The sequence below is a fragment of the Tympanuchus pallidicinctus genome, unplaced genomic scaffold (assembly GCF_026119805.1).
Source record: "Tympanuchus pallidicinctus isolate F22 unplaced genomic scaffold, pur_lepc_1.0 scaffold19, whole genome shotgun sequence".
In the NCBI taxonomy this organism is placed as follows: Eukaryota; Metazoa; Chordata; class Aves; order Galliformes; family Phasianidae; genus Tympanuchus; species Tympanuchus pallidicinctus.
Window position 1 is genome coordinate 3968211 of NW_026294710.1, and position 26833 is coordinate 3995043.

At 43.3% G+C, this 26833-nt stretch overlaps 1 protein-coding gene across 1 annotated transcript; it reads left to right on the plus strand.

Moving 5' to 3' along the window:
- The first annotated feature begins 11580 nt into the window (after window positions 1–11580).
- Window positions 11581–16975, plus strand: SYPL1 (synaptophysin like 1). The gene is made up of 5 exons (XM_052680923.1): window positions 11581–11705; window positions 12399–12517; window positions 14433–14637; window positions 15483–15671; window positions 16485–16975. The coding sequence occupies exons 1-5, from the start codon at window positions 11637–11639 to the stop codon at window positions 16611–16613; spliced, it is 711 nt and encodes a 236-aa protein (XP_052536883.1). The 5' UTR covers window positions 11581–11636; the 3' UTR covers window positions 16614–16975.
- The last annotated feature ends 9858 nt before the right edge of the window (window positions 16976–26833 follow it).

Genomic DNA, 26833 nt, shown 5'->3' on the forward strand with positions numbered 1-26833 from the left:
AATGTCAGCCCAGCCTATGTGTACAGGTCCTGCTTGAGAGGTATGTGATCCATTGGCCTGTGCTGGTTCATCACACAGGGCTGAATGTGACCTTTAGATCACTCCTCCAGCTCATTTGCCACCTTGTACATTATCTTTAGGACATTAATCACAGCAGGACAAGCTCTCCAGGGAAATGCTGCAGTGCAGCCAACAGGCTGATTGCTACTTCCATGGCATGCAGTGTGATCCTTAGTCCCCAACTTCTGTCATATGACTGTAGTCATATGATTATATGAGGATCTCAGCTTCCACTACAACGAAAAGAAAGTTTCTAGCCATTGAGACTGCAAAGAAAAGCTGGCGAATGCCACCTCCTAAAGGTAAAGGATCAGAAAACAAATGGAAAGGAAGCTCAGCTGTATCTGATTTTTAAGTCAACATGGCTTGAAAGCTGGATGGTTTTGAGGACTAACAATTGAGGTTTTAGTACTTTAAAAGAGAAATAATGCCATGAAATTCTTGCAGAGAATTGCTTTTTCCTTCTTCTCTCCCTGCCCTTATTCCTTCTAAGGCTCGAGACAGTTGCTCACTCTATTTGATGCTTCTCAGCCTGAAGATGCCATTGGAGAAGGATGCTCTTAGCAGTCAGATGGAGTGTGAGTACTGGGGATTTTCCAGGGTTACAAAATGTTTTCCTTGCATCTGCCAAAACTAACGGCAGCCGTTGCTGAACACGTGTCACTGGAAAATCACAAGCAGGCTGGCTGCCAACTGCGCAGAGCTCTTTGGACAGAGGCTTGTCAGGGTCTTGTGAGTGTGAAAGGACACAGCCGTGTGTGAGTGGGGCAGGCAGCGCCGCAGGCTGGCTGCGGGCACAGGCGGCTCATGGCTGCTCTCTCAGCCAGCAGGCCTGGGGCCGAGCCAGCACTGCCGTCAGAACCCTGCTGCCAGTCCTTGGCCTCTGTGCTGAAGTGAGCCTTGTGTGAAGATGCTACGCTTGCCGTCGGATGAGCACATTCGTTTTTCAATGGAGAGGTCTAAGTGGAAGCAAAGTGGCCAGACAGAAACAAGCAATGAGCAGCTAATGGTCCGCTGACATGCCATCAGCTGTGGCATCTCCTACGCACCTTGAGTCTTGTGCCAAGCCGTCAAACCTTTCTCACTCAGCAATTAGCATGTGCCAAAAAAACAGATTTAAAGGAAAGCTGATGAGGACTTCACCTACTGTGAGCAGGTGAAGTGGAGTGTCACCAATGTAGAGAACTTTAGATTTATACTTTCCATGTAAGACATGAGCAAAAATTAATCATCGAAGCACTGTCCATGCTTGGTCAGTCCTGGGGTCTGTTCTCCCACAGTGCACAAAGACAGTGGGAAGCCTCCATACGCCATGGAAGGGTTTCTCCCAGCCTTGAGTGTGTTGTGACACAGGAGATGCTGTGCGTGTTTTTGGTCACCACCATATAAGAAAGACATAAAACTATTAGAGAGCATCAAGGGCAGGGCACCAAAGATGGGGAAGTGTCTGCAGGGCAACGTGCGTGAGGAGCAACTGAGGTTCCTCTGTTTGCTCAGCTCAGAGCAGGGGAGCTGAGGGAAGGCCTGATGGCGACTGCAGCTCCTCACAGGGAGCGCTGAGCTCTGCTCTCTGTGGCAGCTCCAGGGCCCAAGCAAACGGCATGGAGCTGTGTCAGGGGAGTCTGTGTGTGGTGTCAGGAGTTGGTCTCAGTGATCCTTTTGGGTCCCTTCCAGCTTAGGATGTTCTTTGATTCAGAGGATCTGGTGAGGAGCTCTATTCAAAACATGTACAACTGTACAGTGAACGGGCATGTCATGATGTATAATGCAGAGAAAAGCCAGCAAAAAGATGAATCCATGTAATTAAGAGAGATCATAGTATTTGATAGTACAGGTGAGAATCACATATAGAGAAGAGCATGGTATTCCCCCAGAAATGCACACCTCTGCATACATCTGCTCATGTTGGGTTGATTCTACCTTCATGCTTTTACACTGAAGCCAAATTCTTTGCTGAAGAAGATGGGAGATGCTCAACAGCACCCATTTTTTAGTGCATGACTTCCAGAAAGCTATTCTTGATTTATACTAGCTTAATGAAAGCACAAGTGAAGCTCCACAGAAAGTTCTGTCAAAATGCTTAGGTCCTAAATTCTGCCTTCCCTTAACAACATGAATTTTAATGAGGTGCTTGAAATTTACAACTTAATGTAAATTACATCTGACTATGTTATGTGCCAAGCCTATATATACACGCTTGAAGGAGCTCCAAAAAAAAAAGCTGTCTTGGATGCTAACAGGAAAGCATGGAGAAGGTAAAATCGTTAGGCACTACGTATGGCCAAGAATTTGTTGTGTGCTCAGTGCAGAAGGGATGAAGAGAGGAAGTAACAGTGGATTTATGCCTCTGCAGCAGCAGCCAAGCTGGGTTAGCCTCGCAGCATGCAGCCCCATGGCCTTCCAAGGTTGCTCCAGCTTTATGTTGGAGTAACATGCAGTGCCAAAACATTGCCTGGGGCTGACAGGCTACCAGCAGGACTGATTAAACCAGCTACTGGAAAAATCCCCAGGAAGCTAGGCAAAACATAGCATTTTCCAACGCTGAAACACCAGCTGTATCAATTCCTAGAACTGACTCTGGGATTTGGTTGTTTTAAATTTTAGGTACACACACACTTGCACAGCAGATCGTGACAGTGAGGTGACAGCACAACTACAGCATGCCACAGTCAGGGGTTTCGAAGTGCCATATACAGATAAAGTAGCACTGTCTGTGCTCTACTGACATGCAGATATTTGCTGGAAGGCATACTGCAGTGGCAGTGGCATCGGGATATATGTAAGAGACCCCAGAGCCACCATGCAATTAGGCAGCCTAGACTTCCCTTCCAGGCTTTCTATTCTTCTTCAAAATACTCTCAGAGCAAAGGGCTTGTTTGTGAATATGATGAATGGCTAATGAAAGAGCTCGTCCAGCGGGATGCTTACAGTGCCACTGGCTGAGAGCAGACACAGAAGCATTATCACTGCCTGGCTTCTTGCCAGCCTCCTTCTGCCTTCCACCTCCTGTCTCCTGGAAAATCCACTGAGGTTTGATTAGCACGAGAAGGCCTCCAGAAAAAAATGAAGGCAAAAAGAAGTTGATGTCAGAAGGGAAAAATCAGTCCTACAAGGACCCAAGGACCCACACAAGCAGCTAAATGCTTCGAGAAGGTGGGAGAGCAAGGCGAGTCCCTGGAGCAGGGGGAAAGAATTAAACTCCAAGCAACTTCTTGCTCTGTGCCATGACTGTACCCCAACCCTCCCACAAAAATGCTGTTTCTGGACAGAAAGATTGAAGAGTGGCAAGGAGAGCCACCTCTCCTGGAGCACTGTCAGTGATCCTAGCAAACCGGTGAAGCACTGGAATTTGGCTTCAGCACACAGACCTCACTCCCACATAATTCCTAAGCCCAGTTCAGAAGTGAGGATGGCTCGGCCCACCCCACCAGGTCACACAGCCACCGCGGTTTGGAAGGCCCTTGGCCGCACTTAGTTTACTGGAAATAAAGCATCTCTGGAAACTGTTTTCTTCCATGTTTTACACTGCATTTTTGCCAGTCACCATGATACAGATATGGCTCTGAGAAGGCTTTTTAAAGATTACACTGGAAAGATTCCCAAAGGAAATCTGAAACCTGACTTATAAGATCTTACTGTGAGGGCTGGGGTTTTTTTACAGCCCAAGTAGGTCTAGGAAGCCTATAGGAAATCCTTTTCTTTTGATTCCTCTGCAGCATTGTTTTCCTAGGATAACTGGGCAACACTGCATCATCCTTCTCAACTGGCACCCCCATTTGCTCAGTGTTCTGCCAAAACGGCACCTCTGCTGCAGGCAGGCAGGTAGTGGCAGTGCCTGAGCGCGTTTCCTGGCTCTGAAGGCAGCAGGAGAAGGGCAGGGGTCATCGAGCGCCTTCTCGGTTTGTTTCTGCTAAATGTCAAGTGCTGAAGCAGGAGGGACGATGTTAAACATGCAGCCACCAACCCGCAGCGCCAAGAGTGGAGTTTGTTGTTCTACGAGAAGCTGGACTCAGCCAAACCCTTGGCTTGCATGAACAACATGGCTCACTCTTTCATTTTGCAGGCTGTGAACGTTTGCACTAAGGATTTATGAACTATTTTTACTGAGCAGCATTTGCATTTAATGGCATTGAGAAAGGCTTTTATATTTACATGGGCTGCTTGAGACTTGTTTTGTGTTTTCATTTCTAGAAAATATAATCCGGTCAAATGATAACAGAATTAACTGCATAGCAACACTTAATTTTATTATGCTCTCTGTTTCAGTTTTTCCTCAATTTCTCACAGCTGTTTGCATTTTATTTCATCTGTATGTATTTTTACAATGTGTGATCTAAACCACGCAGTCTACCCAGTACATTTCATTGCTTCCAAATTTTTAACACACTCTTTGCGAGTATCTATTGTGTCCCACTTGGCAAGCAAATAATACCTGCTGAACCATCTGTATTTGTGTACAGCCGTTCCAACCAAGCACATAAGACTTCCTTTCTCACAATTTAGAATGAGAAATATTTGTACTGTTGAATAGATTAATTTTTGTTTTGCGGCTTCATGTCCACGACCCAGATTTGAGTTATAAACCTGCCATGTGTCAGGGCTCATTATCCACTGATTGCATAAGCTATTGTTACCAGGATACATTTAGAATTAATCCGAAATTCACACTTAATAATTTGAGCAGCTCTACAAATAAGGCCAGCCATTATCTACTGTCTTTTAGTTCATGTATATTTAAGTTCACTGCTCAGAATATCTTCTGAGTCTTTGCTTTCTGATCAGAAATATCTCATCCCCGATTCATATTATTTTGTGTAGTTATCTCACTAACTTGTGTGTCAGCATGTCTTTTAAAGAGCAGCATAAACTAAATTTGTGCACAGATAATAAAAGAGTAAAATCTGAAATAAATTCTGTTTATATCCTTTCTTTGGCTTTGTTTTTCTTTCAAAAATATTTTACAAGTAGATATTGATTGAAGACAATTAAGCTAAGACCTAAAATGTTTGTCCTAAAACATTTTTGTTTTCTTAAGTCCAGTAATGCTTCAGGACTATTTCCATCTGGTAGTAACAGCCCTGTTTATTATGGAACATCTTGGGTTATATTGTGCGTCTGTGCCACAAAATCCATTGAAATCATGCAAAACACCAATGTCTCTGCCAAAGTCAATAAAATTACTGCTTGCTGAAGAAAACAGTAAACAACAGAACTTCATAATGATGACATTAACACATCCTTTGTCAACAGTTGGAAAATCTGGAACCTTAAAAAAATAGAGCAAAGCAATGCATTCTGCTTGTATAATTCATTACACAAAAACTTCTATTGAGATTTGGTTGGATGGGCAAAATATTGGGGTAGCAGCACTAGGTGCACAGCAGCACAGCAGCGTTTGTTCAGGATGCAGAGTAGATGCTACATTTATTCATCCATCAAATAAATGGGAAAGTTCTAAAGCTGCTTTGCTTCTCAGCCTCAGTGTGCTACAAGTCCTTGGAAACTTGAAACTGCTGTGTAGATCTGAGCTGAACTCCAGTCCTGCTCGGAAAAACACGGTGCATTTGGAAGCTCCTGAGGAATCCTGTCCTACTCTGCCCAATTCTCCTGCTCTTTGTGTTCTCAATACAGTGTCCTGAAAGGGAATCATCATCATCTTTTTTGCCATGGACATCTGATGTCTTCTGTGGAGGTCAGGTTGTTTCTGGAGGGGTCAGAAATCACTTTGGCTAAGGAGAAATTTCCAAGACGAGGTAGCTAAAAAAAAGGCATTTCCTGCCTCCAGCTGCTCCATCCTAATGCAAACTACATCTTGCTTTGTAACAGCACAGATTTTTGTGCATCTATTCAGTACAAATAAATAAGTACAACAAAAGAAAATAAACTACAAAATGAAATCACTGATGGGTTTCTTTTTCATCCCAATCAAATGTGTGACAGTGCAAACTTCTGTGGATGGAAGTGCAGCCAGGGGTGGAAAACCACTTTTAACCAGCATACTAGGTTAGTTCTCAGAGACAGTTATCAGAAAATTAAGGTGGGAAAAAGAGGAAGGGTTACCTTATTTCATCAAAAAGCAAATTATAAATAGCACTACAGAGATGTGCTTTGCCATAGTATACAGGTTACATGTAGTAATGTTAGGCTTTAATGATTCTAATGCAGAGAAGCTTCTGATGCTTACACAGTGTTTGTCTGGCTGACCATACTGATCTGGCTGAAGCAGAGAATAGGTTCTACCTGCTTTCTCCCACACTTTCCACTTTAAATCATCCACAACATTGTTGATATCTTCCTTTCATCCAATAAATTCATTGTAAATGCATTTCTGTTGGGTTGCACAAGTGACAAACATAAATTAAGAATAATTTATGGTATGAATAATAACTGCCTTCTCCTGAAGTTGGATAACTTCCACAGCATGCTGTATCCTAACAAGCCACTAGATGGTATGACAGGATGCTGTCTGCACAACTGCAGCAGCTCAGCACAGCTTCATTCTGCCTGAAGATTCTACAGTGTAAGCTGGAATTTTAAATACAATAGCACACATCATGATTATTGTCTGGTATGTTCCAGAGCTCCATCTTCAGCGACAACCTTTTGATGTGTACTTACAGAACAATTCACAGCTCAGCACAGTGCTGCCTCACAGCTGACTCGTTAACACCTACAAACACTGAGCTATGAAAATCAAGGCACAGGGTTCACTTGTAGATTTCCATGAGGAAATTAAACTGCCCAGGAGGAAACTGCAGCTCCAAGTACCTTCTGTGGTGGCAATGCATTAGAAGAGGCTGCCCAGGGAGGTGGTGGAGTCACCATCCCTGGAGGTGTTCAGGAAACGTGGAGATGTGGTGCTTAGGGGCATGGTTTAGTGGGCCCTATTGGTGGCAAGAGGACAGTGATTCAAGCAGAGAGGGTTTCTAATGTTTCAGCAGTAAAGGTGCTGAACAGTCTGGTTGGCAGAGCAGCCCCATGTAATGGTGTCTCCCAGCCAGACCTGTTCTAAATTAATCATCCTCTCTTGCTTTTTCTATAAACACAGACCCTAGGACTTCCCCTGAATTAATCCCTGTTTGGACTGTGTAGGAGATTAGCATGGGAAAGGACATCAAGAATCATCAAGTTCTTTTCCACTGCTATCACAAGTCACAATATCACAAATATTCTGAACTCCCTATGAAAACAGCATCTACAGTGAGCCTGCTGCAGGGAGACACCTCCAGAACCCCATACTTACACTTTATACTCAACGTGAATTACGTTCTTTGGTTACATGCAGTCATTCCTGTGGTAAAATTGTCTTTTAGTATCAACCTCTTCCTTCCCCGAATCTGGTGTACTTCAAGCCAGCAGTAATATCTTCAGTTACTCTTCACTTTGATGAGCTAAACCATGCAACTTCTTTCATCCTTAGAAAAGGAGCTCTCCACAACCTTTAAACAATCAGACAGTTTGAATTCATCTCCCATGAGAGTCAGTCAGTGAGGCTGCAGTGCTCAGAGGATGCTTCTTGCAGTGCAGCACTGGCACCTTGCTGTCCCCATTGCATCTTGCTGTCTCCATTAGAGATGTGTCTCTGAGCAGCAGGCAGACCCACAGGTTTCTCCCACCACCAGACACCCTGACAGCCGCTATGTAAGCCCACAATCTGTCTTTTCTCTTCCAAAGAATGAGACTCAGTATCTCGAGAAATTATTTTTATTTCCTCACTAATTTATGAATTCTCAGTTTAAGATAATCAGTTGGTTTCTCATTAAAATCAGTGTTTCACATCAGTTAGGTAGCTTCTAATTACATCAGTGTTTCACATCAGTTTTATATTCTTCTGCATTCACCAAGTCCCAGATCAAATATATGTCACAGTGACAACTATTAACTGCATCAGCTCAGTATTTTGATCATGCTGCCTAAGCACAGGCTAAGGCATCGGCCAGTCAGCAGAAACTAACTCCCAGATGACCATACGTCTCGAGATAAGCTATGTTTATTTAATTCTCTATTGAGAGGGTTACATTTTTTCCTTAGGAATAGTGATAAATGGACAGGATTGGCCTTGCCATCACATCAGACATCTGGATCCTGAGCAGTGTTTCAAAGATGACTGGCAATCAGTAGTAGTATTACAAGAGCTCCTTTATCAGCCTCATCCAAACTGGGTTTGCTGGGTACGGACAGCTGACGGAAAAGCTTTAGCAGATGTGACAAAACACTCTCCTGAGCCCTGCTGGAGTGGCAAGGATTTATTATACTATTAGCACATTAATACTTCTCTGCTTTTTCCCAAATACAGAACATAATATTGATTGTTCCTGCATTTTTTTTTCCTTTGAGTTGATTTCCACCCTTTCTATCTATTCACTTTGGTATAATCTCTTCCTTCTACATTTTAAAAATGCATAGCTGTTGTCTGCAAGTCTGCAGATCATATGCTGGTCCCTTGGTCCATTTGCTCCCTTATCACTTTTCTGCAAGAGGCTACCTTCTAATTTATATTCATTATTAACTGCTTCTCCCACTTGCTGTATAATTTCTATACTTCTTTCACTTTCTCTCATAGCCAAACCAATTTTCTAAGCAAAATAACTCCCTTTTTCTGTAGTGCACTTTTTCATTGCACTTACACAGTTTTGTGGTTTACCTGCTTAAAGACTTCCTTGCAGAGATTCGATTTAGAATTGGGTTTAGCTTATGAAATTGGCACTGTGGAAGCATCATCTACATTTAATATGTTTGATACCACTTTGGAATGCAACCTATTAGAAAAAATGTTCCAAAATGCTTTTAACCCCAGTGAAGAGATAAGTTATATGAAGTGAGAAATTAAGAGCCTTTTACAGTTTTGAATTAATGAGCCCACAGCTAGAATACAGCATGAAGTTGAGAGTACTTCCATATCAGGTATTTGATACCTGGAGAGACTTTGGAAAAAAAAATCAATTAGGGACTGAGAGTATTTTTGAAGAATGCTTTAAATAAGGAAATACTTTTAACCAACTGATGAGTGATAAAGGAGAGGAATCGCCTATGTGTACTTTTATAGAGGTATTCTGCTTCTGAGGTTTAAGTAGAAGATGGGGAGGAAAGAAGATAGAGAAACAAAGAAGAATACTCAGATATTGGATGTAGGGGGATTGTTTGGGGTATTTAGACTCAAACAAATGCCAGTTACATACAGAACGGTTTTTCCTGCGCATACAGGATGTGGTGGAGAAAATAACCAAATAGATCTTCCACCTTTTCTCTTGACCTGTCCCTTTTTTAATAGTCTTATTTAACTCCTTAAAAAAACTGGCTGCTCAAGGCAGCTAGGCTACCTAGTGTGGCTCAAACACTCACCATTGCTTGTTGTTTTTGGTATGTTGTGCTGAGATTCATGTACTACACAGTCAGCAGGGCTTATAGATTGTCTCCCACAGGGTACATTTTCCTGGTTCAGTCGCTACTCATTTAACTCAGGGGAAATAGCACTGAACTGTGACAGATCCTTACAAGAGGTAATTTCACCAGCCACATTAGAAATACTCCTATTGACACAGAAAAAAAGAAAGAAAAAAAAGAAAAAAACATCAGCTCCACAAAGACTTCTCCACCAGAGTTCAATCCCACAAGATCTTCACAGCCTAAAGTAAAGAACGCTTCAGCTGTGCCACTGCAATATCCCTGTGAGAGAGCTCTGCCTTAATAGAGTTAAATGGTGAGTACAGATTAGGGAGCTGGTGGTGGGTACAGATTGGAGTTTTAAGTTTTCTCTATTAACAGAGATTACTTTCAGCACCAAAATAACAAATTCCTTTGCAACATTAGTCACTGAAGTCAAATTTGTCATAACCAATGAAATAAGTTTTGTCATCTTAGACCTTATCTTGGTCAGGTAGCCTGTGCTGAGCATATCTAGAATAGCCCCGAAGCTGCAGGATGGATACCCAGGAAGACAGCTCTGCCCTGAGCTGCTACAGGTCTGACAGCTGTGCTGAACAACGCATCTTCAGGAGCTGGAGCTCTCTCAAGGCTCCACATTTCCAGCACAACACCAGCACATACACTGGTGTTGCTCCATTACAGGAAGCATTCGAAGCCAGGCTGAATGAGCAACCTGGTCAACTGGGAGGTGTCCCTGCCTATAGCAGGGGGTTGGCCCTAGATGATCTTAAAGGTCCCTTCCAACCCAAACTATTCTATGATTCTATGACCATCACTGGCCTTGTTACTTTCATTTTTAAATGCAAGCTGCAATTCTGCGGACTGATGATTTAGGTCCCTGCTGTCCTGAGGTTCCCACTCAAGTGATACCCTGCTGTCATTTCTAATCACACAGTGTTTAGTAGCTTACTTCAAGGAGTGACTGATCATGTTTGTGCTTCAAAGGCATACGCAGACAAAAATAAGATGATACCGAGTTTCAAAAATTAATTCTAGCATATGCTTAATGATGCCTACACACTCTGCTGGAGTGCTGAGAGGTCTGGCACTCTGTCCTAGCTCCCTGAGTGCCTGCACAACAGCCTCACACCTCCAAGGAAAGCTGCACAACTAGCCTTAGCCAAGCAGGTGCTCTCACCCTTCAGTGCCCACTGCACCATTTGTATTTTGTAACCACAGATGCACATTCTTGGAGAGCTCCAATATACAAGCCAACTAATTACCATTTGTAACTAATTAATTATTAATTTGTAAGTTGATCTTAATAGCAAGAAGACACTTTAGTAACTAGTTTAATACTAATGCTGGTGAGCTTGAAGTGACATCAGATTTAAAAGAAGTTTACAGATTTTGGTATAAATAGAATCAGTTACACTAATTCATTGTATTGTGAAGCACCACCATCATTTTCATGTAAGAAATGAGCCCGCTCTACTCATTTTAATGGTTTATATAATCCTCACAGACAGGCGCATCAAAACGAGACAGCTGGGGATTGACAGTATTTCATCTGTGCAGTTCATGTTACACTCACAAGCACACACAAAAACAAAGCGGAAGTCACCAGCCAGGGAGGAGGCTGCCAGGCTGTGCAACTGTATGGATAACACAGCAGTGAAAGAAAGAACCATCCTGTTCACAGCTTTACATTGGGCTGCCTCCAGTAGCCCATAGCAGCTGGCAGATCTCAGCACCTCTCTCTCTCCTCACAGTAAGCTCCTTCTTGCACAAAGGAGCAAATTATGTGATAATGTCACACTCTGCTGCAGCGTCAATTGTATGAGCTTCAACAAGACCAAGTGCACTTCTGGGTATTTCACAAAACAGCCAAAGCTGCTCCTACCCGTGACTGCCCTCCTTCCCCAAGCAAGATCCCAACTCACGTCCTCCATGGCAGCAGCAGCCATCTTACACAGCTGGACTTTCCCCTTGCACAGGGTCCCAGTGTGACGGAACAGTGAGCAGGGCCATCAGCAGCGCGAGGCGGTTGGGGGCAAGACCACCCCGTATGAGGTAATGGGGGCGGGGCTGCCTACAGGTGATGCGAGTGGGCGGGGTGGAGCCTGGCAATGTCTCTAAAGGGGCTGCCTGGGGACTGGGGGAACTAGGGGTTTCTCTAGGACTTGCAGCCTGCTCTGTGGTCTTCCAGGATGTTTGGCTTGCAGGTGGACTGTGGCTTGTTGCTAGAGCCCCTGGGCTTCATCAAGGTCCTCGAGTGGGTGAGTGGGGCAGGGAAGGCCCTGGGGTTGGCAGTTTGTCCTTCTGCTCAGAGCTTGGCTGTGTAGTCCTCAGCAGGAGCGTGTTGGTCAGCTGCCTGTCTGTGTTGTGCAGCTGGGAGTGGCTGCTCTGCAAAGAGGTGCTCCTCAGGTCCTGTCTAGGAGGGAAGAAAGCACTTCCGCAGATAAATAACACGATGTACTCATCACTGCTGTTACAGCAACTTGGGCTGCTGGGTGGTAGTATCTTACATCCTGCTTGTAGGAGCTGTGGAGTTTCCATACTTAACAGAGGGCAAGCAGGAGCTACTTAGAGATACAGCTTCTTGCTGTGTCAGCATACAGTTGTGGATGTCTGAGACTCCTAGAAGTGCTTATTAATTACAGGAGATGCTGTGCTGGCTTTCCCTGACAGCATTCAAATCAAAATGGTACTTTCTCAGTAGAACTGAGTGTAAACAAGAGTCTTTGAAACTGACTTGTTTGCTTTTTTTTCCCCAATTATTTCTATAGAAATACAATGCATTGATTCCTTCTTGCTTTTGCTTTAATGCTTTTTTTTTTCATTAATAACTTGTTTGCTTAGTTCTTGGTTTTTATTAACTTCTTAATAAATTAACTTCTTAAAAAATTAATTTCTGCTAAAAGACTTTGAGCTCTAGTGGTGTGTGCTGATGTCTTTGTTTCAATTTCTAGATTTTTTCCATCTTTGTTTTTTCAACATGTGGAAGCTTTCATGGTGAGACTACCCTTCTAGTTTCCTGCAGGGGTGTGGTGAACAAAACAGTTACAGCTGTGTTTGCTTATCCATTCAGGTGAGATTAATCTGTTCAGTTGTTACTCATATACACTGATTATTTTTTTTTTCTTCACTTTCATCTAGTTTTCTCCTTGTGAACAGCTCGCATATACAAACTAATATTGTGAACCTCTTGACTTGATCTATGGTAGTTGAAGGGAAAGAAGAGAGTATTAAGTTATAATGGCTGAAAGCACTGTAGTCATTGGTGTGCTGTGGAGGCACGGAAATAAAGGTGACAACTGACTATTTTGTATTGCTTTACTCTAAGCTACGTTCTGCCCGTGTGGGAAAGCTATATAAGGTGATTAATCTGCAGAACAGTACAAGTAATCAGGGGTCTTTTCACAGAATCAGAATCACAGAATTGTAGGGGTTGGAAGGGACCTCCAGAGATCATCGAGTCCAACCCCCTGCCAAAGCAGGTTCCCTACAGCAGGTCGCACAGGTAGGCATCCAGGCAGGCCTTGAACATCTCCAGAGAAGGAGACTCCACCACCTCCCTGGGCAGCCTGTTCCAGTGCTCCGTCACCTCACTGTAAAGAAGTTCTTGTGCACATTTGTGCAGAACTTCCTATGCTGCAGTTTCCAGCCGTTTCCCCTTGTCCTGTCTCCACTCACCACTGAAAAGAGTCCGGCCTCGCCATTCTGCCCCCCACACCTTAGATATTTATAGACCTGGATCAGGTCCCCTCTCAGTCGTCTTTTCTCAAGGCTGAACAGACCCAGTTCACTCAGCCTTTCCTCATAGGAGAGATGCTCCAGGCCCTTCACCATCTTTGTGGCCCTCCGCTGGACTCTTTCCTGTCTTTTTTGTACTGGGGAGCCCAGAACTGGACGCAGTACTCCAGATGAGGCCTCACCAGGGCAGAGTAGAGGGGGAGGATCACCTCTCTTGACCTGCTGGCCACGCTCTTTTTAATGCACCCCAGGATGCCATTGGCCCTCTTGGCCACAAGGACACCCAGGTCCCTCTCAGCAGAGCTCACCTCTAGCAGCTCATCCCCCAGCCTGTACCAGTGCATGCAATTATTCCTCCCCAAATCTTTTCCAACCTTAATGATTCTATAAGATTATCTACAGTCTTAACAGCCCCTTTCTTTATACATAGTTGATCTGGGGACCCAGGTACAACTGTTTCTGATGTGCTGCTGTCATGATATCTTCATGCAAAGGCAGAATGGAGAAAATTAACTTTGTAGTTTATTCCACTCTAGTCTTTCTGAGGTTGAGTACGTGACTAAATACTCTAATGCAATTGTAATGTAAATGCAAGCTGCTTTCTTGGAGCATGAGGAAGAAGGCTTATTCTTTCTTTTAACTTTGGCACAATCATAAGAAGTGTATGTGTTATTTCATGTTCAGTAAGCATATGTGTAATGATAGAAATGGATTCAGATGCTAGAATGTAAAGACCTCTCCAGAAGTACAGAGCTTAGTCACAAACCTCAGCATTGTAGCAGCACTTGGAGGAGAAGGTAGGCATCTGAAATGCTCCTGTGCTGGTCATTGAGTTGCTACTGGTTGCAAACTTCATTGAGCTTCCTTTGCTTGAAGATCCAGTGCTTGCATTTGTGTGTAGATATGCAGTTGTTTCATTTTAAGTCTTGCCCCTCACCTTCCCTCCACCTTTAAATGCTAGCCTCTGAAATATATTATGTCTGCTTCCAAACTGGAGCTACTTTCTTCAGTTAGTTGAAATATAAGGTCAACACTTCTCTTTAAGCTACTGTTGCATATCTCAATGTAGGAACAATCTTCAGAGATGTGTACCTTTGTATTGTATAACTGGTAATATTATTCAAACAATTTTTCTTACAGTCTTAAACAACTAGCATGCTGAAGGAAGCAGTGGTGTTGTGAAACATGACTGTATGAAGTTTCCTCTGCATAGCAGACTATTACTATGTAATATATTTTATCTTTTCCAGGTTGAATACTGTTCAGTTTAGTGCACCAGATTCTAGTCGCTGTGGTGGTACTTGGACTGACATCTATCTTGTGGGCAACTTCTCCTCTTCTGCACAGTTCTTTGTTACGCTTGCAGCATTGGCTTTCCTCTACTGCATTGCTGCCCTGGTAGTATATATTGGATATAAACACGTGTATCAGCACAACAGCAAGTTTCCACTAACTGTGAGTAATAAGTATTTCCATGTCTTTTTGTACTTATAAAAAGGATGGAAAATGCTATTAAGGCAAGCCAAACCTGAGTTATTGTATGAATACTTGGTTGTTCCAAAAGCTGCGTGGACTGTGAACCATGCATCTTGGATGTGTGGCTACAGCACTTAAGCAAAAGGAGGGAGGAACCCAAAGTCCTTTAATATCCATGGCATCTTGTCCTGTACATCTACTGAAGCGAAGACTAGAATGAAAGTCCTCCTAAAGTGAACAGTGTCTTCCCCATAACTTACCTTTATTATGTATTTGAGTGTACAGTTATTCCATGGGGAGAGGTCCTTCCTGTTAGTCTCTGGGAACTCCCACTCTGTAGAGCATCTGCTGTACAGATGTGATACATGGAGGGAAACTGCTACCCTGTGGGTTGAAATCACCTTATATACCAAAGCCCTGATCTTTGCAGTGTTTTTGGGTATGATCTGAAATATCTCTCAGTCCTAGTGACCTTTTCAGCTAAACTTTGGGATATCAGCAGTCCAGACTGATATCACCCTGCTACCCCAATTTTGTGAGACTTTAATTTTGTTAAGTGCCAGCTGTCTGGTTTAGAAACAAATTTCTTCCCAAGGATAAAATTGCTTATTGCTTGATAGATACAAAAGGCATACGTGATTTAATAGCTGATACACAATTTTATTACCCATGTTGACTTGTAATTACGAAGCTGTTAATGTTTGTGCTTGTGTTCACTAGTACTGATATGGTTATTCTAAAGTAGTTGACACAGTCTCTGCCTTATTCTGGTGCGTACTTAACAATTTATTTTAAATCTTCTAACGAGTACTTCTCTTTTGTAGGACTTAGCTGTAACTATTGTAACAACCTTTCTGTGGCTGGTCAGTACTTCTGCTTGGGCAAAGGCACTTGCTGATATCAAAATATCAACAGGGGCTGGCATTATTCCACTAATTGACTCTTGCAGAGCTCCAGAAACAACTTGTCATTTTGGCTCTGTGACCAGCATGAGATCTCTGAATGTGTCTGTGGTATGTATGTCTTATGTCATGCAGTTTTCAATGAATGTTATAGAATGCAGATGGTAGCTGAGAAGCATATTCTCATTACATGTGTTGATTTTTAAAATTGCTTTGTGGGGATGTTGGTTATACTATGATATAGTGCTTATACCTTATTTTTTAAAAAAAAAAAAAAGGAAACTCTTCTTATAAAGGAATAGAAACAACTTGAAGGATTTATCTTTAGAGTTGTTAGATATGATAGTTCCTAGACACATTTAAGCCTCCTTGCTATTTCTGTTTCTAGCCTGTAGCACCTTTAAAATGTTTCTCAGCCACCCAAATGGCTCAGACTGCTTTAAGGAGGAAAAACTGTGCTTCCTGCTCTGTCTTCTGGTGCTGAACTTCACTTTTTAAAATCAGCTGTGTGAATTTTACACCTCAGAGGTTCCTTATCAGATGGTTGGCATAGAGTGCTCACATGCTCCTTGCAGCAAGGTAGCTCTGTCTCACTGTAAGATCTTCCTAATGAAACTTGCTTTCCAGAACTCAGTGTTATTTTTCATTGTGCCACTGTAGTGATCAGTTGTGTGCTCTGTATGTGCAGAGGGAACTTGTATTTCTGTACAAAAGACAGAATGTCAACTATCTGATTTCCAGAGAAGTTTGTTTAAAATATTCATAATATTCCAGAGTATATGCAGGTATATTCTGTCATCTCTTTGGTTTGGAGAGCTGTTTCTGGCTTGTTTAGAAGTCATATTCTGCATTGTTGGGGTGTTATTTTTGTTTTTTTTTTTTTTGTTTGTTTAACCTAACCTCGCTTTTTTTCTTGACCTACAGGTATTTGGTTTACTTAATATGGTTTTGTGGGGAGGAAATATCTGGTTTGTGTACAAGGACACCAACTTGCACAGCCAATTAATCAGAGGTTCTCAAGTTCCAGGGACATATTCAGCTCAAAGAATATAAGAACAAGATTATACTTTGAAGTGCTTCTACTTTCACATCAGACTGCCAAGAACATGGAGCCAATAGGATTTATTTCAGTAATAACTGATGGTACAGACTTCTGTTCATATGAAGTGTTACCTTGATGTAGTCTTCAATATTTCAACTGAATTGTTACCTTGAAATATATTATGCCTTAACAAAAAGGCTGTACAACCTTGTGCAATATTTCTGAGAGAAAATGTTGAGGTTGCCTAAATGCTGGCACCTTGGGGGGGTTCTTTGACCTCATAGGAGGGATGGGGAAGGAGCACCTGTGTTTGAGTTACAACTGCAGCCTATCTAGTTCTAACAAGCCTTTGTTAGAAAAAAAAATAATGAAATGCAAATACAACCAGGACATGTGAAATCCCAATGAAAAATGTAGTTGATCTTCTTGGTAAGATGGACACCGTGCAAAAGCCATCTGCATACAGCCTGGAGCTCTGTCAGGATTGTGGACGTCACACCTAGATTTGCAGGTACTCCCTTCAGATTACAGCATCAACTCTGTCAACAGGTCTTTTTTGGAGGACATTAATTTGTTTAATATTTGGTTACTGTTTAGTATCTTAGGATAATCTTCAGATGAGAACTGCAATATTTTAGTGTAAGTTCACTTATCAAAGGTGTGTGTGTGTGCGGAAGGTGACTTAGTCTCAGAACTTGCTCACATATTGTGGACTCCAAAGCTAATATCTAGTGGCTAATATCAGTCTCTACTCCTTCCTCTGAAGTATATGTACAGTCTTTGCATGTGGAAGGGTTGGACTAAAGCTGTCTCAATATATGGAAGTCTTCATTGACTCTGCTCAGCTCACTTGTATTTACTGAGAGCAATACTTGATGGTTTCTGTGAACATCTGTGTGAAGATACCTGACTCTGAATTGCCTAGATACAGTTTATTAGACAAAACACATGCTTGTTAATCTTATCTTTAAGCTGTATCACGAAAATAAGCAAAGGTGTGCCACTGTATATGATGCAGACTTAGACTGTTGACTGTACAAGAGTTGTATTTCTGATAGTAAGCTTCTAAGTATAATAAAATTAGTGTGGCTGCTGCAAAAAGAGGGTGCCTTGTGTCCTTACTGCTGTAATAGATGCAGATGTGTTGGGATGTGGCTTTAGCTGCTTCTGACCTTGCTAGCTGAATGAGGTAACTGCTGTGGAAGAGCAGTTAGACTGATGCTTTGAATTGTGTTTTAGTGGGTGATTTGGTTGGTTTGGTGTGGTGTTTTTTCTCCTTTTTTTGGGGTAAAGATTCTATCTTTGAGAGGACCATCGCTTACTTGAGCAGATCATGCTTACCTGGTGCTGTGCAGCACTTCTGCCAGCCTGCTGTATGGGGCCTTTTATTACTTTTAACTGTCCAAAGTTTCTTTTGAGTTTTATTTCAAAAGTGTTAAATGCAGTGTTCACGTGGCCTTTTTAAAGGACATTGTTTCTTCCCAGTTCAAGGATAAGGGTTTTGAAAGCTATGGATATCTCACCATTTCCTATGTAATGATGCCAACTCTGACTGATAAATAGGCAAGCTGGCTTTATTTTTATAATCACTCAGGAACCAAGTACTATATCACCTTGCAAAGACTTGTTTTCAGGGAATGTGGAAGAAAAGTAGGACTTGATTTCAATCCACACATCAGGGGTATGACATGTAAAATCAAAATGTAGCCTCCTTGAGATCTTCTCCTCAGTAGAAAAGAAACAGTGAGGTGCTGGAGCAGGTCCAAAGAAGGGCAACAAGGCTTGTGAAGGGCTTGGAGAATGTGCCCTATAAGGAGTGACTGAAGGAACTGGGGCTGTTTAGTCTGGGGAAAAGGGGGCTGAGGGGAGACTCTATTGCTCTCTTCAACTACCTGAAAGGTGCTTACAATGAGAGCAGGGATGATCTCTTCTCACTGGTGGCAGGATGAGGGAAATGGCCTCAAGTTGCACCAGGGTGAGTTTAGGTTGGATGCCTTTATAGAAAGGGTTGTTAAGCACTGGAATAGGCTTCCCTAGGAAGTGCTTGAGTCCCCATCCCTGGATGTGCTTAAAAACTGTTTGGCTGTGGTGCTCAGGAACGTGATGGAACATGATTTAGCAGATGATTGTTAGGGTAGTATGGTTAGGTTGAGGTTGGACTCGATGATCTTAAAGCCTTCTGATTTGAGTGACTCCATGTTTCTGTGCATCTCACTTCCACTAGCTCAAGGAAGCTGTTTGCTGCACCTTCTGGTAGGCAAGGTGCAATTCTCAGCCTAAAAAGGTTACAGGGTGGGAGAAGTGAGATGTTGAACGGGCTACACCTGTTACAGGTTTGTTCAGTGTTTGGTGTGTTATTTTTTGTGACTTTGTGGGTTTTTTTTTTTTTGGTAGCAACAGTGATTTGTTGTATGTTAGTCTGATCTGTTTGTTTAACTGGTGTTAACTGAACACCTGGCTCAATGCCAGCTTTGGAGGTGTTCTTTAGCACCACCCAGTATAAATTGCTCTGCAGATGCTTCCTTCTGAAGGACTGATAAAACTGTCAAAGTGTTTCACTTTTGGCAGTGCTGTTGGTCTTAATATTCAAAAATCCTCAGGCAGTCAGTGGTTGGTGTTAATGTAGTGCTTGACTGAGCTGTCTCCACAGCCTTGCTTGGGTATCTCTTCTGTGTGAACTGCCAGGATGTGTATGCTGTTAGTAATGTTACGCTCCTGGCACTTTCTTTGCATCAAGCTTCACAAAATTATTCCTGGCTGGGTTGGGTTTCTGTCATTTCAGTAGTCTTAATTGGGTCTTGAAGCTTCACTGGCATTACTGATGTCAAGTGCTGAGCCTCATCTTGCCTTTCATCTCTGCTACCAGCTGGGTCGTGCCCAGCAGAATTGCATTGGGCTATAAATAGTGTGAATCTTGTTGAAAGGCTGCAATTACGATGCTCAGGCGTTAGCTAATGCAGGGCATGAAGCTTTTATCAAGATTTAAAGTGTGGAGCCAGATAGCTGATTATGAATACACAGAGGCATTATTTTTAAGTGGTCTTGCACTAACTGTTCTCCTGTCTTCCAAGATCACATGCCAAAAACAACCTCTGTGGCATCCTTTCTAACCTCTTCTCTTGTATCGATTCCATGCCCTAAGTACTAACCTCAAACCTGAAATTCTCATTTCTCCTTGAAGAGATTTCTTTAATTAAGGGCTGTTGTGACAGTTATCACCAATGGCTGCCTTTGTAACAGTATGCTTATATCATGTGTGCAGATGGGAAGAGAAAAAAAGTGTTGGTTAGAAAACGGGGGGGGAAAACACAAATAACTTTGCTACTTATAAGCTTTTTTCACTTTGGGGGAGGGGGGAAATACCAAAACTATTGGCCCTTCTCAGTGGTCCTGGTAGAATTATGGACACTTGAGACTAAGATTAAAAAAAAAAAAAAAAGCTGTAGGATCACTACTACGAGCTTACCATAAAGACAATATTTAGGTGTTAGAGTAATTCCATTGCTATATCTTTAATTTTGGAGCAAACTGGTATTTGTGACTTGATCAAAGTTTGCACTGCTTTGAGCAAGGTTGAACCAAGCTTTTTTTTCTCCAAGTTCTATATTGTTTTCTTTTGTCACCTGGTGGATGACTGTTTCCCTTTGTACCTTGTTTTTCTCTTTTAGCCAGAGGCTCCCTGCTTGCGTCATGCTTAATTCAAGCACATATTGAATCCTAAGGTCTAAAACTTCTGAGTTTGCTTATTGCTTAAGGAGATAAATAGCTAACTATAGACTAATTAGGCTCTTCAATCTCATAATTCTTTAGGACTTAAGGTTATATACAATGTGTATTACTATTTTCCCCTTCAGTAGTGGTTTTTTTTTTTTTTTTTTTTTTAAAAGAAAGTTAACAATCTTGTTCCTGTCTATTTACCACCTGAAGCTCCAGTTCTACAATGAGCTGACTGTCACAGAAAATGCTGTTGGAGTCAGTGTTGTATTTTTTTTGTTATAAATGGTAATTGTGTGTATTTTTGCACATGAGAGAAGAAGGGATTAGATCAGTGTATTCTTCATTGGCCAAGGTCTAGCCTGCAAGTGAAGCTGAAACGAAGCTGGAGTTTAGCATGCTCTCCTTCTGTAAGGTCTATATGAAGAGGTATTCCTGTTCCCCATAGTCTGAAGCTCTCTTACACTTGTAGATGAAATGTGTTCCATCCCTGGAGTACCTCCCTTAGAAGACAGACAAAGCATGGCAAATGAGACTAAAATTGGTGAAATATACATAAATTGATGTAATTTCAGAAAAAATTCAAATTGAGCATGCCACGTTTGCAGTCATCAGCCAGGTAAATGTTAATGGTGTACTGGCTCTGCAGACTGAGGTGAATGTGATGCACAGTCCACAGCAAGCAAGATTTCAAAAAGAATAACCATGTGTCCCTTGTTCATTAGGATAAGGCTTGTTTTGCTTCAAAAAGAGGGGATTGCTGTAGGATACTGCTGCCTTTGATGTCTGTTGGAGTCTTGCTGCTGAGATGAGATGGGACTTGGTGCAGCAGAAGCAAGCAGCTGCTCTCATTTACACTGGACACCCACAAAGGGCTGAGGAGCCTTTGCTTTGAATTGATATCACATCCATGCTGGCAGCACTGAGATGCTTAGTGCCTTATTTACTGACAAAAGGGGGGGGGGGGGGGGTAATGGGGGTGGAGGAAACCTGCCTGGTTTACCAGCTTTATCTTGATTGCATGAGTATCTCTGTGGCTAACAGGAGATGCAGTTTGCTTATCTCTCTGTGCTGAGGAAACAAAGGGCCTGGAGATCTGCCAGGTCTCTCCACTGAGCTATCATCAGCTGGCAGCAATCCTGGCAGCCTTCAGTTGTGCAAGCTCAAAAATCTTTAGAGAGTATGTGGATCCTCCTGGTAGCAAGCTGTAACTATGCAGCCCTAGCATTTGCACTGAGGGGTGATTTGTGGTGTGGTTGTGAGGAGCTGTGATCAGAAGACCAGGGTAGGAGGGAAGGCTGGACTGTGGCAGTGGAAGAAAATGGAGCAAAGGGGTTGGAATGGGATATCACTAGGGAACTTTCAGGCTGAGAACAAAATCCTGTCATCATTAAGAGATGTCAAAGGAACTGGCTAACTTGTGGCTTAGGGGGCTGTGACCTGTGATGTGAGGGCTAGATCTGTGCAGCTGTGCTGAGAAATGAGCTTGCTGAGTGCATCAAGACCAAGAAGAGCCGCTGTTATGGCAGTTGGCATTCTGTTGGCAGTGGGTGAAGATACTGCCACAACCCTGCAAGAAAAGTCATAGGAATTGAAGAATGAGAAAGATCTGGCCACATCACATCTCCTGTAGGTCATATGAGTGGAGTCACTCTGGGATCTGTATTGTCCCTGGAGATGTTCAAGACACACAGAGATACAGCACTGAGTGATGTGATTTAGTGGGCGTGGTGAAGGAACCTGGCTTTCTGTTATTGCTGTCAGCTACCTATGCCCTGCCAGTGAGGAATGGCTTGTACTTGGCACTGCATCCAGCCAATGTCTGAGCAATTCCTCATTTATTCATAAAATGCACTTGTTGGCTGAAGGAGATGTTACTGCTGTCAGCTGCATTTTCTTCTCACCAGTCTGCCGGGCAGTTTGCCTCACACAGCCATGAAGGAGGCTCTGTACAGGTCCCTTAGAGCCTGATTCTCAATCTGAGTAAAAGCTGGTGTAGCAGATACTCCAAGTTTACTCAATTTCAGTTTTATTCAAGTATTTTTCTACAAGTACCACACTCTGGACCACAGCTGTGCTTCCACCCTGTGGCCCAGGTTCTGTAGCTATCTGTCCTAAATTCCATGGGCTGCTTCTTGCATTGTAAAGCAGCCGGAGTTCTGCTTGCTGCACCTCTCCACTTTGGAGTGGTAACCTGTCAGTTGTTACACATACTGCTGCTCCCAGCTCATTTTTATTTTCCCATATATACACATCATTTCCTAAATCATTTTCTTCTGGTGACTTCAAATCTAATTCTCCACCACATTCTGCAGATGCAGGAGCTATTTTTAATTTTTGCATCTTGATCTGCCTTTGCAAGCATCTAATTTTAGCTTTGCATTTAATACAATCAGGTTCCCTTGGAGTTCTCTTTTGCTCTCAGGCAAATTGCTGCACTCTGCATCTTAATCCTTCTGCTGGATTCTGCCATTTTTCTGCTTCTGTCACTTTCCCTTTTTATGAACTGTGAACGTTGTATTACTTTTCTGAGCCTTTAGACCACACTCCTTTTCAAGTTTGTTGGGGTTTTATTTTAAAGTGCATTTTTAATAACTGCTGTGATTATTTGTTGTTCTATGCTTTTGTGCTGGCTCTCTTACCACAAGATGTTTTAGTTGCATCCCACAACTGTTGCAGTAATGTGGGAATTGTGTTCTCAAGTTTCACTTCATAAGCTCTACAATGACTGGAGAACATATGTTCAGTATTGTCCCTTATCCTGCAGGCTAAGTTATCACATATATAGGGAAGGAAGTGGCTATGGCCTGGAAGGTCTTATGTGGTTTTTTTGTTTGTTTGTTTTTGTTGTTGTTTTTTTTGATTGATTCTCTTGTATCTCTCGGTTCTTTAGCCAGATCATTTGGTACCATTTGGGCAGGAAATTTTGACTGCCTGCAGGGGAGGACCTGAAGTTTGGTATCCAACAAAGAAACCAAAGGCTGAACACACACTGGCTGTATAAAGATCACGGGATTTTATTTTTTTATTTTTTTTAATTTTTCTGCTGTGCTCTATTCTGAATGAATCAAAAGGTAGCTATGATGCCATCAGAGTAAAACTATTATTCTTTATCGAAAGGTCTTTGTGGAATATTGTACCTTGGGAACCTTTCCCCCCCAGCTTCCCATCCAGAGAGTCAAGCATTGCCTGTGAACTTCTTGCTGACACAGTATACTTACAGCACTCCCACGGCTGGAGCAATGTTTACACCATGGAAACAACCATGATGGGATTGAACTGAGTGTTTCATAGAACCATATAATCATAGAATCACAAGGTTGGAAGCAACCTATAAGATCATCTAGTCCAACCATCTCCTCATCACCATTGCCACCATGATGGTGCTTGGTCAACCAGCCAGCAAAGAAGATATCCCATGCCAGAAGGAGAAGAGGAGAGAAAAGAAGGTGATGTGCTGGTAATAGGTCTAAAGGAGCTTTTGCAGTGTGACTATAGCACTATATTTCTCAGGTCTGAGCCCTGGGCTACCGGAGGTTCCCAGCAGTGGCTGTGACACACAAAGCAGCTTGAAGCCAGTGTACAAGCAATGACCAAGGCCAGCATTGGTAGCAGGGGAGGAGGTAGAGCTGGAAAAGACATGGAGGCTGCACAAACAGGCACGGGGCTGGTGGGATTTCATCCCTGAAGATGATGAATGCAGGTAGATCAGGCAGTTATGGTTAGAGCAGAACACAGCATGTGACAGGAGAGGAGATGAGGGGATTATTTTTAGCTTTAGTTTCCACAGAGACTGTGCAGCGTAAGTAATGAGAAAGGACTGGTTGGCACAGGAGCCTGTGGGGTTGCACTCAGCTCCATGAAGAGTATTTCTAGGTTGTAACTGTGCCAGGATGTAAATCTGAGAAATGCACTGCTGAATCAAAGAAGCCAACGGGTGTGTATCCCATCTTGTCCTGGGGCCTTGGAAGCTCTTAGGGAAATAATCATTTCATTATGATCATTTTTGACTGGCTTTTTTTATGTACGTATGGCCTATGTGCCCATTTTGTAGCTTTCAACTTTGCTGGAAACAGAGGAGTGCTGCTGGAAAGCTGCAATATTTCTGCTTTCTTCTTCAAGAGACTACAAACCTGTCCTCCTGTCTGCAGTGCAGTTACACACACCTCTGCAGCAAGTGCAGCAGGCCTTCAGGGTGGAGTGGCCGTTTGTATCTGCCATGCATCAGCGTCGGTACCCGAGACGGGCAGGCCTGGGGTGCACCTCTGTGCTGCTGCTCAGCTGCAGCCCCGGGCCACCCCCGACAGCTCCTCACCTCGTCTATTTACGTGTATGTATGTGCTCGTACAAAGGAAAAGGGCCGTGGCGCTTCCTTCCCGCGCGGTGCAGCTGCCGGGCCGCTGGGGGTCAGTGTTGCCCCGCGCAGCGCCGCTCCCGCCCGGGGTCGGGGCACGGCCGCGGCTCCCTCAGTACCGCCGTGCCGCCGCGGAGCGAGCCTGCGAATGGGGCAGGGCCGAGCTGGGCGGGCTGCGCAGCCACGGCACTGCTGCTCCCGGACCAGGATTTCGATAACCTAGCAGCCAGGCGTTTTGCTCGGGAGGAGATTGTCCCACTCGTCTGACCCTGCTGTGTTTGAGTGGTGTGAAGTAGCAGTTTTGTGGGCAGATGTTCTCATCTCTGCAGCCAAAAGCTGTTCCCCTGTGTGGGTCTCTTGGAGACCATGAATAAATACAGTGTCAGCACTTTAACATTCCCTGATAAAAATGAAGTTGTGTGGCCAGAAGCTGAGACATTTACTGGAAGTTCTATTTGGTGTTAATACTGATGTGAAAGCAGAGCTTTTATGTATTAGAAGAGTATTTGCTTTGGAGAAAAGCTCTAAAACCACAGCATTACGTTCCCACGAGCTATGGGCATACGAGACCAGTGTGGGAGAGTGAGCCGTGCTCTTCTATAACCTCTCTTGAAACTTCCACAGCAGCTTTATTCCAAAGGTCCTAAGTGGAGACGCAGCAGTCAAACACTACAGCAATCACATTGATTTTGGAAGACTTTGGGTAAAACTAATATGCAATGTGTAACAAGCAACTAGAGGGCAGAAACTGTTGCCCTCAGCCACCCTACTTGAACCATCAGAAGCCTTTCTCTTCTAGTCTCAGTTTATCAGTGCCATCACTCTAAAATAAATGGCACCAAAATTCACCTGTTCTTATCACCCAGTCTGTCCTCTCCTGCACACAGCAACATTCTTGCCTTCTGAACTCTTCCAATGGTGGAAAAGCCTCACAGTGTCAGCTAACCATTCTAGTAATTAAATGCTCGGGCCTGCACATTGTCCTTGCTCACAGTCCATCTAGTGGTTGTTTCCAATGCTAAACGTGTGCTCTCAGAAACACTTCTGCGTGGAAAAAGCTCAAAGCTGGTTGAACAGCTAGATGAGGTTTCTAACATTTAAAGCTGCACTGCACAGCATCTTTTCATATATTCACACATGTAATAGGTGTGTGTCTAGGTCTGTCATTTTTGTCTTCTCTCCTTTTGCTCAACCAAAAAAAGAACCAATAACTGCATTCCTGGTGAGATATGAGGCTATTCTTGATTCCTTCACAGGAGAAGAAGTCAATAGCACTGGGGGTAGCTGATGAGGAGGCTGTAGCTGATGGGGGGCCTCTTTTCCCAGGTAACAGTAATAGGAGGAGAGGGAATGGCTTTAAGTTGCTCCAGGATACGTTCAGATTGGATATTAGGAAACATTTCTTTTCAGAAAGTGGTGAGGCACTGGCACGGGCTGCACAGGGAGGCAGTAGAGTCACCATCCCTGGAGGTGTTCAAGAAAAGGGTTGGTGTGGCACTGAGGGACATGGTCTGGAGCAATCACAGGCATGTGCTGATGTTTGGACTAGAGGATCTTAGTGGTCTTTCCAACCTCAGTGGTTCTGTGATACCATGAAAATGGTGCTGCTTTTACATAAAGCTGAGGCTCAGATAAAGCTGTGCTGTTCCTTGATTTTGTAGATTCTGAACATAAGTTTGTGCATAGTGAAAATAAAGAGTAGGATGAAGAATTAGATGGAGCTGGAGATGAGCATCACATCACCAGTGTGGGTCAGGAAGCATGTAGCTGTGCCTTAGGTTCAGCACACTGGTTTCCCCATACAGCAAGTGGCATGGAATTGTACAGTGGCTTATTTTGGGGGACTGCCCCCAGAAGGGCTGGCTGCACCAGGAAGTTCACCCACCTTGAGCAGTATTAGCTCTGAGGTCGGGCAGAGCTTGGGCATCAGCAGTACCTCTTTATAGAGCCATCAGCTGTTCTGAGGTTTCCAGTGCTGCGGTAGTGGCTTTCCTCCAGCTGTTGGCCAGCTGTGGGGGGCTGGAGCACCGACAGCATTGGCTGTGACAATGAGTTTGCTGATATGGATGTTTACAGTGTGCTGTGATAACGTTTTGCCATTGTTGGTTTTTTTTCCCGAGAAGGAAGGAAGGAAGTTTGTGTAGCTCAGCAGCAGAAACAGCA

What these genes read in the sequence shown, in the direction of transcription:
- SYPL1 (XM_052680923.1), top strand. Translation starts at nt 11,637, where the DNA reads ATGTTTGGCTTGCAGGTGGACTGTGGCTTGTTGCTAGAGCCCCTGGGC. An exon ending in TCATCAAGGTCCTCGAGTGG is followed by an intron (nt 11,706 to 12,398) that starts GTGAGTGGGGCA and finishes TTCAATTTCTAG; the next exon opens with ATTTTTTCCATCTTTGTTTT. An exon ending in GTGTTTGCTTATCCATTCAG is followed by an intron (nt 12,518 to 14,432) that starts GTGAGATTAATC and finishes TATCTTTTCCAG; the next exon opens with GTTGAATACTGTTCAGTTTA.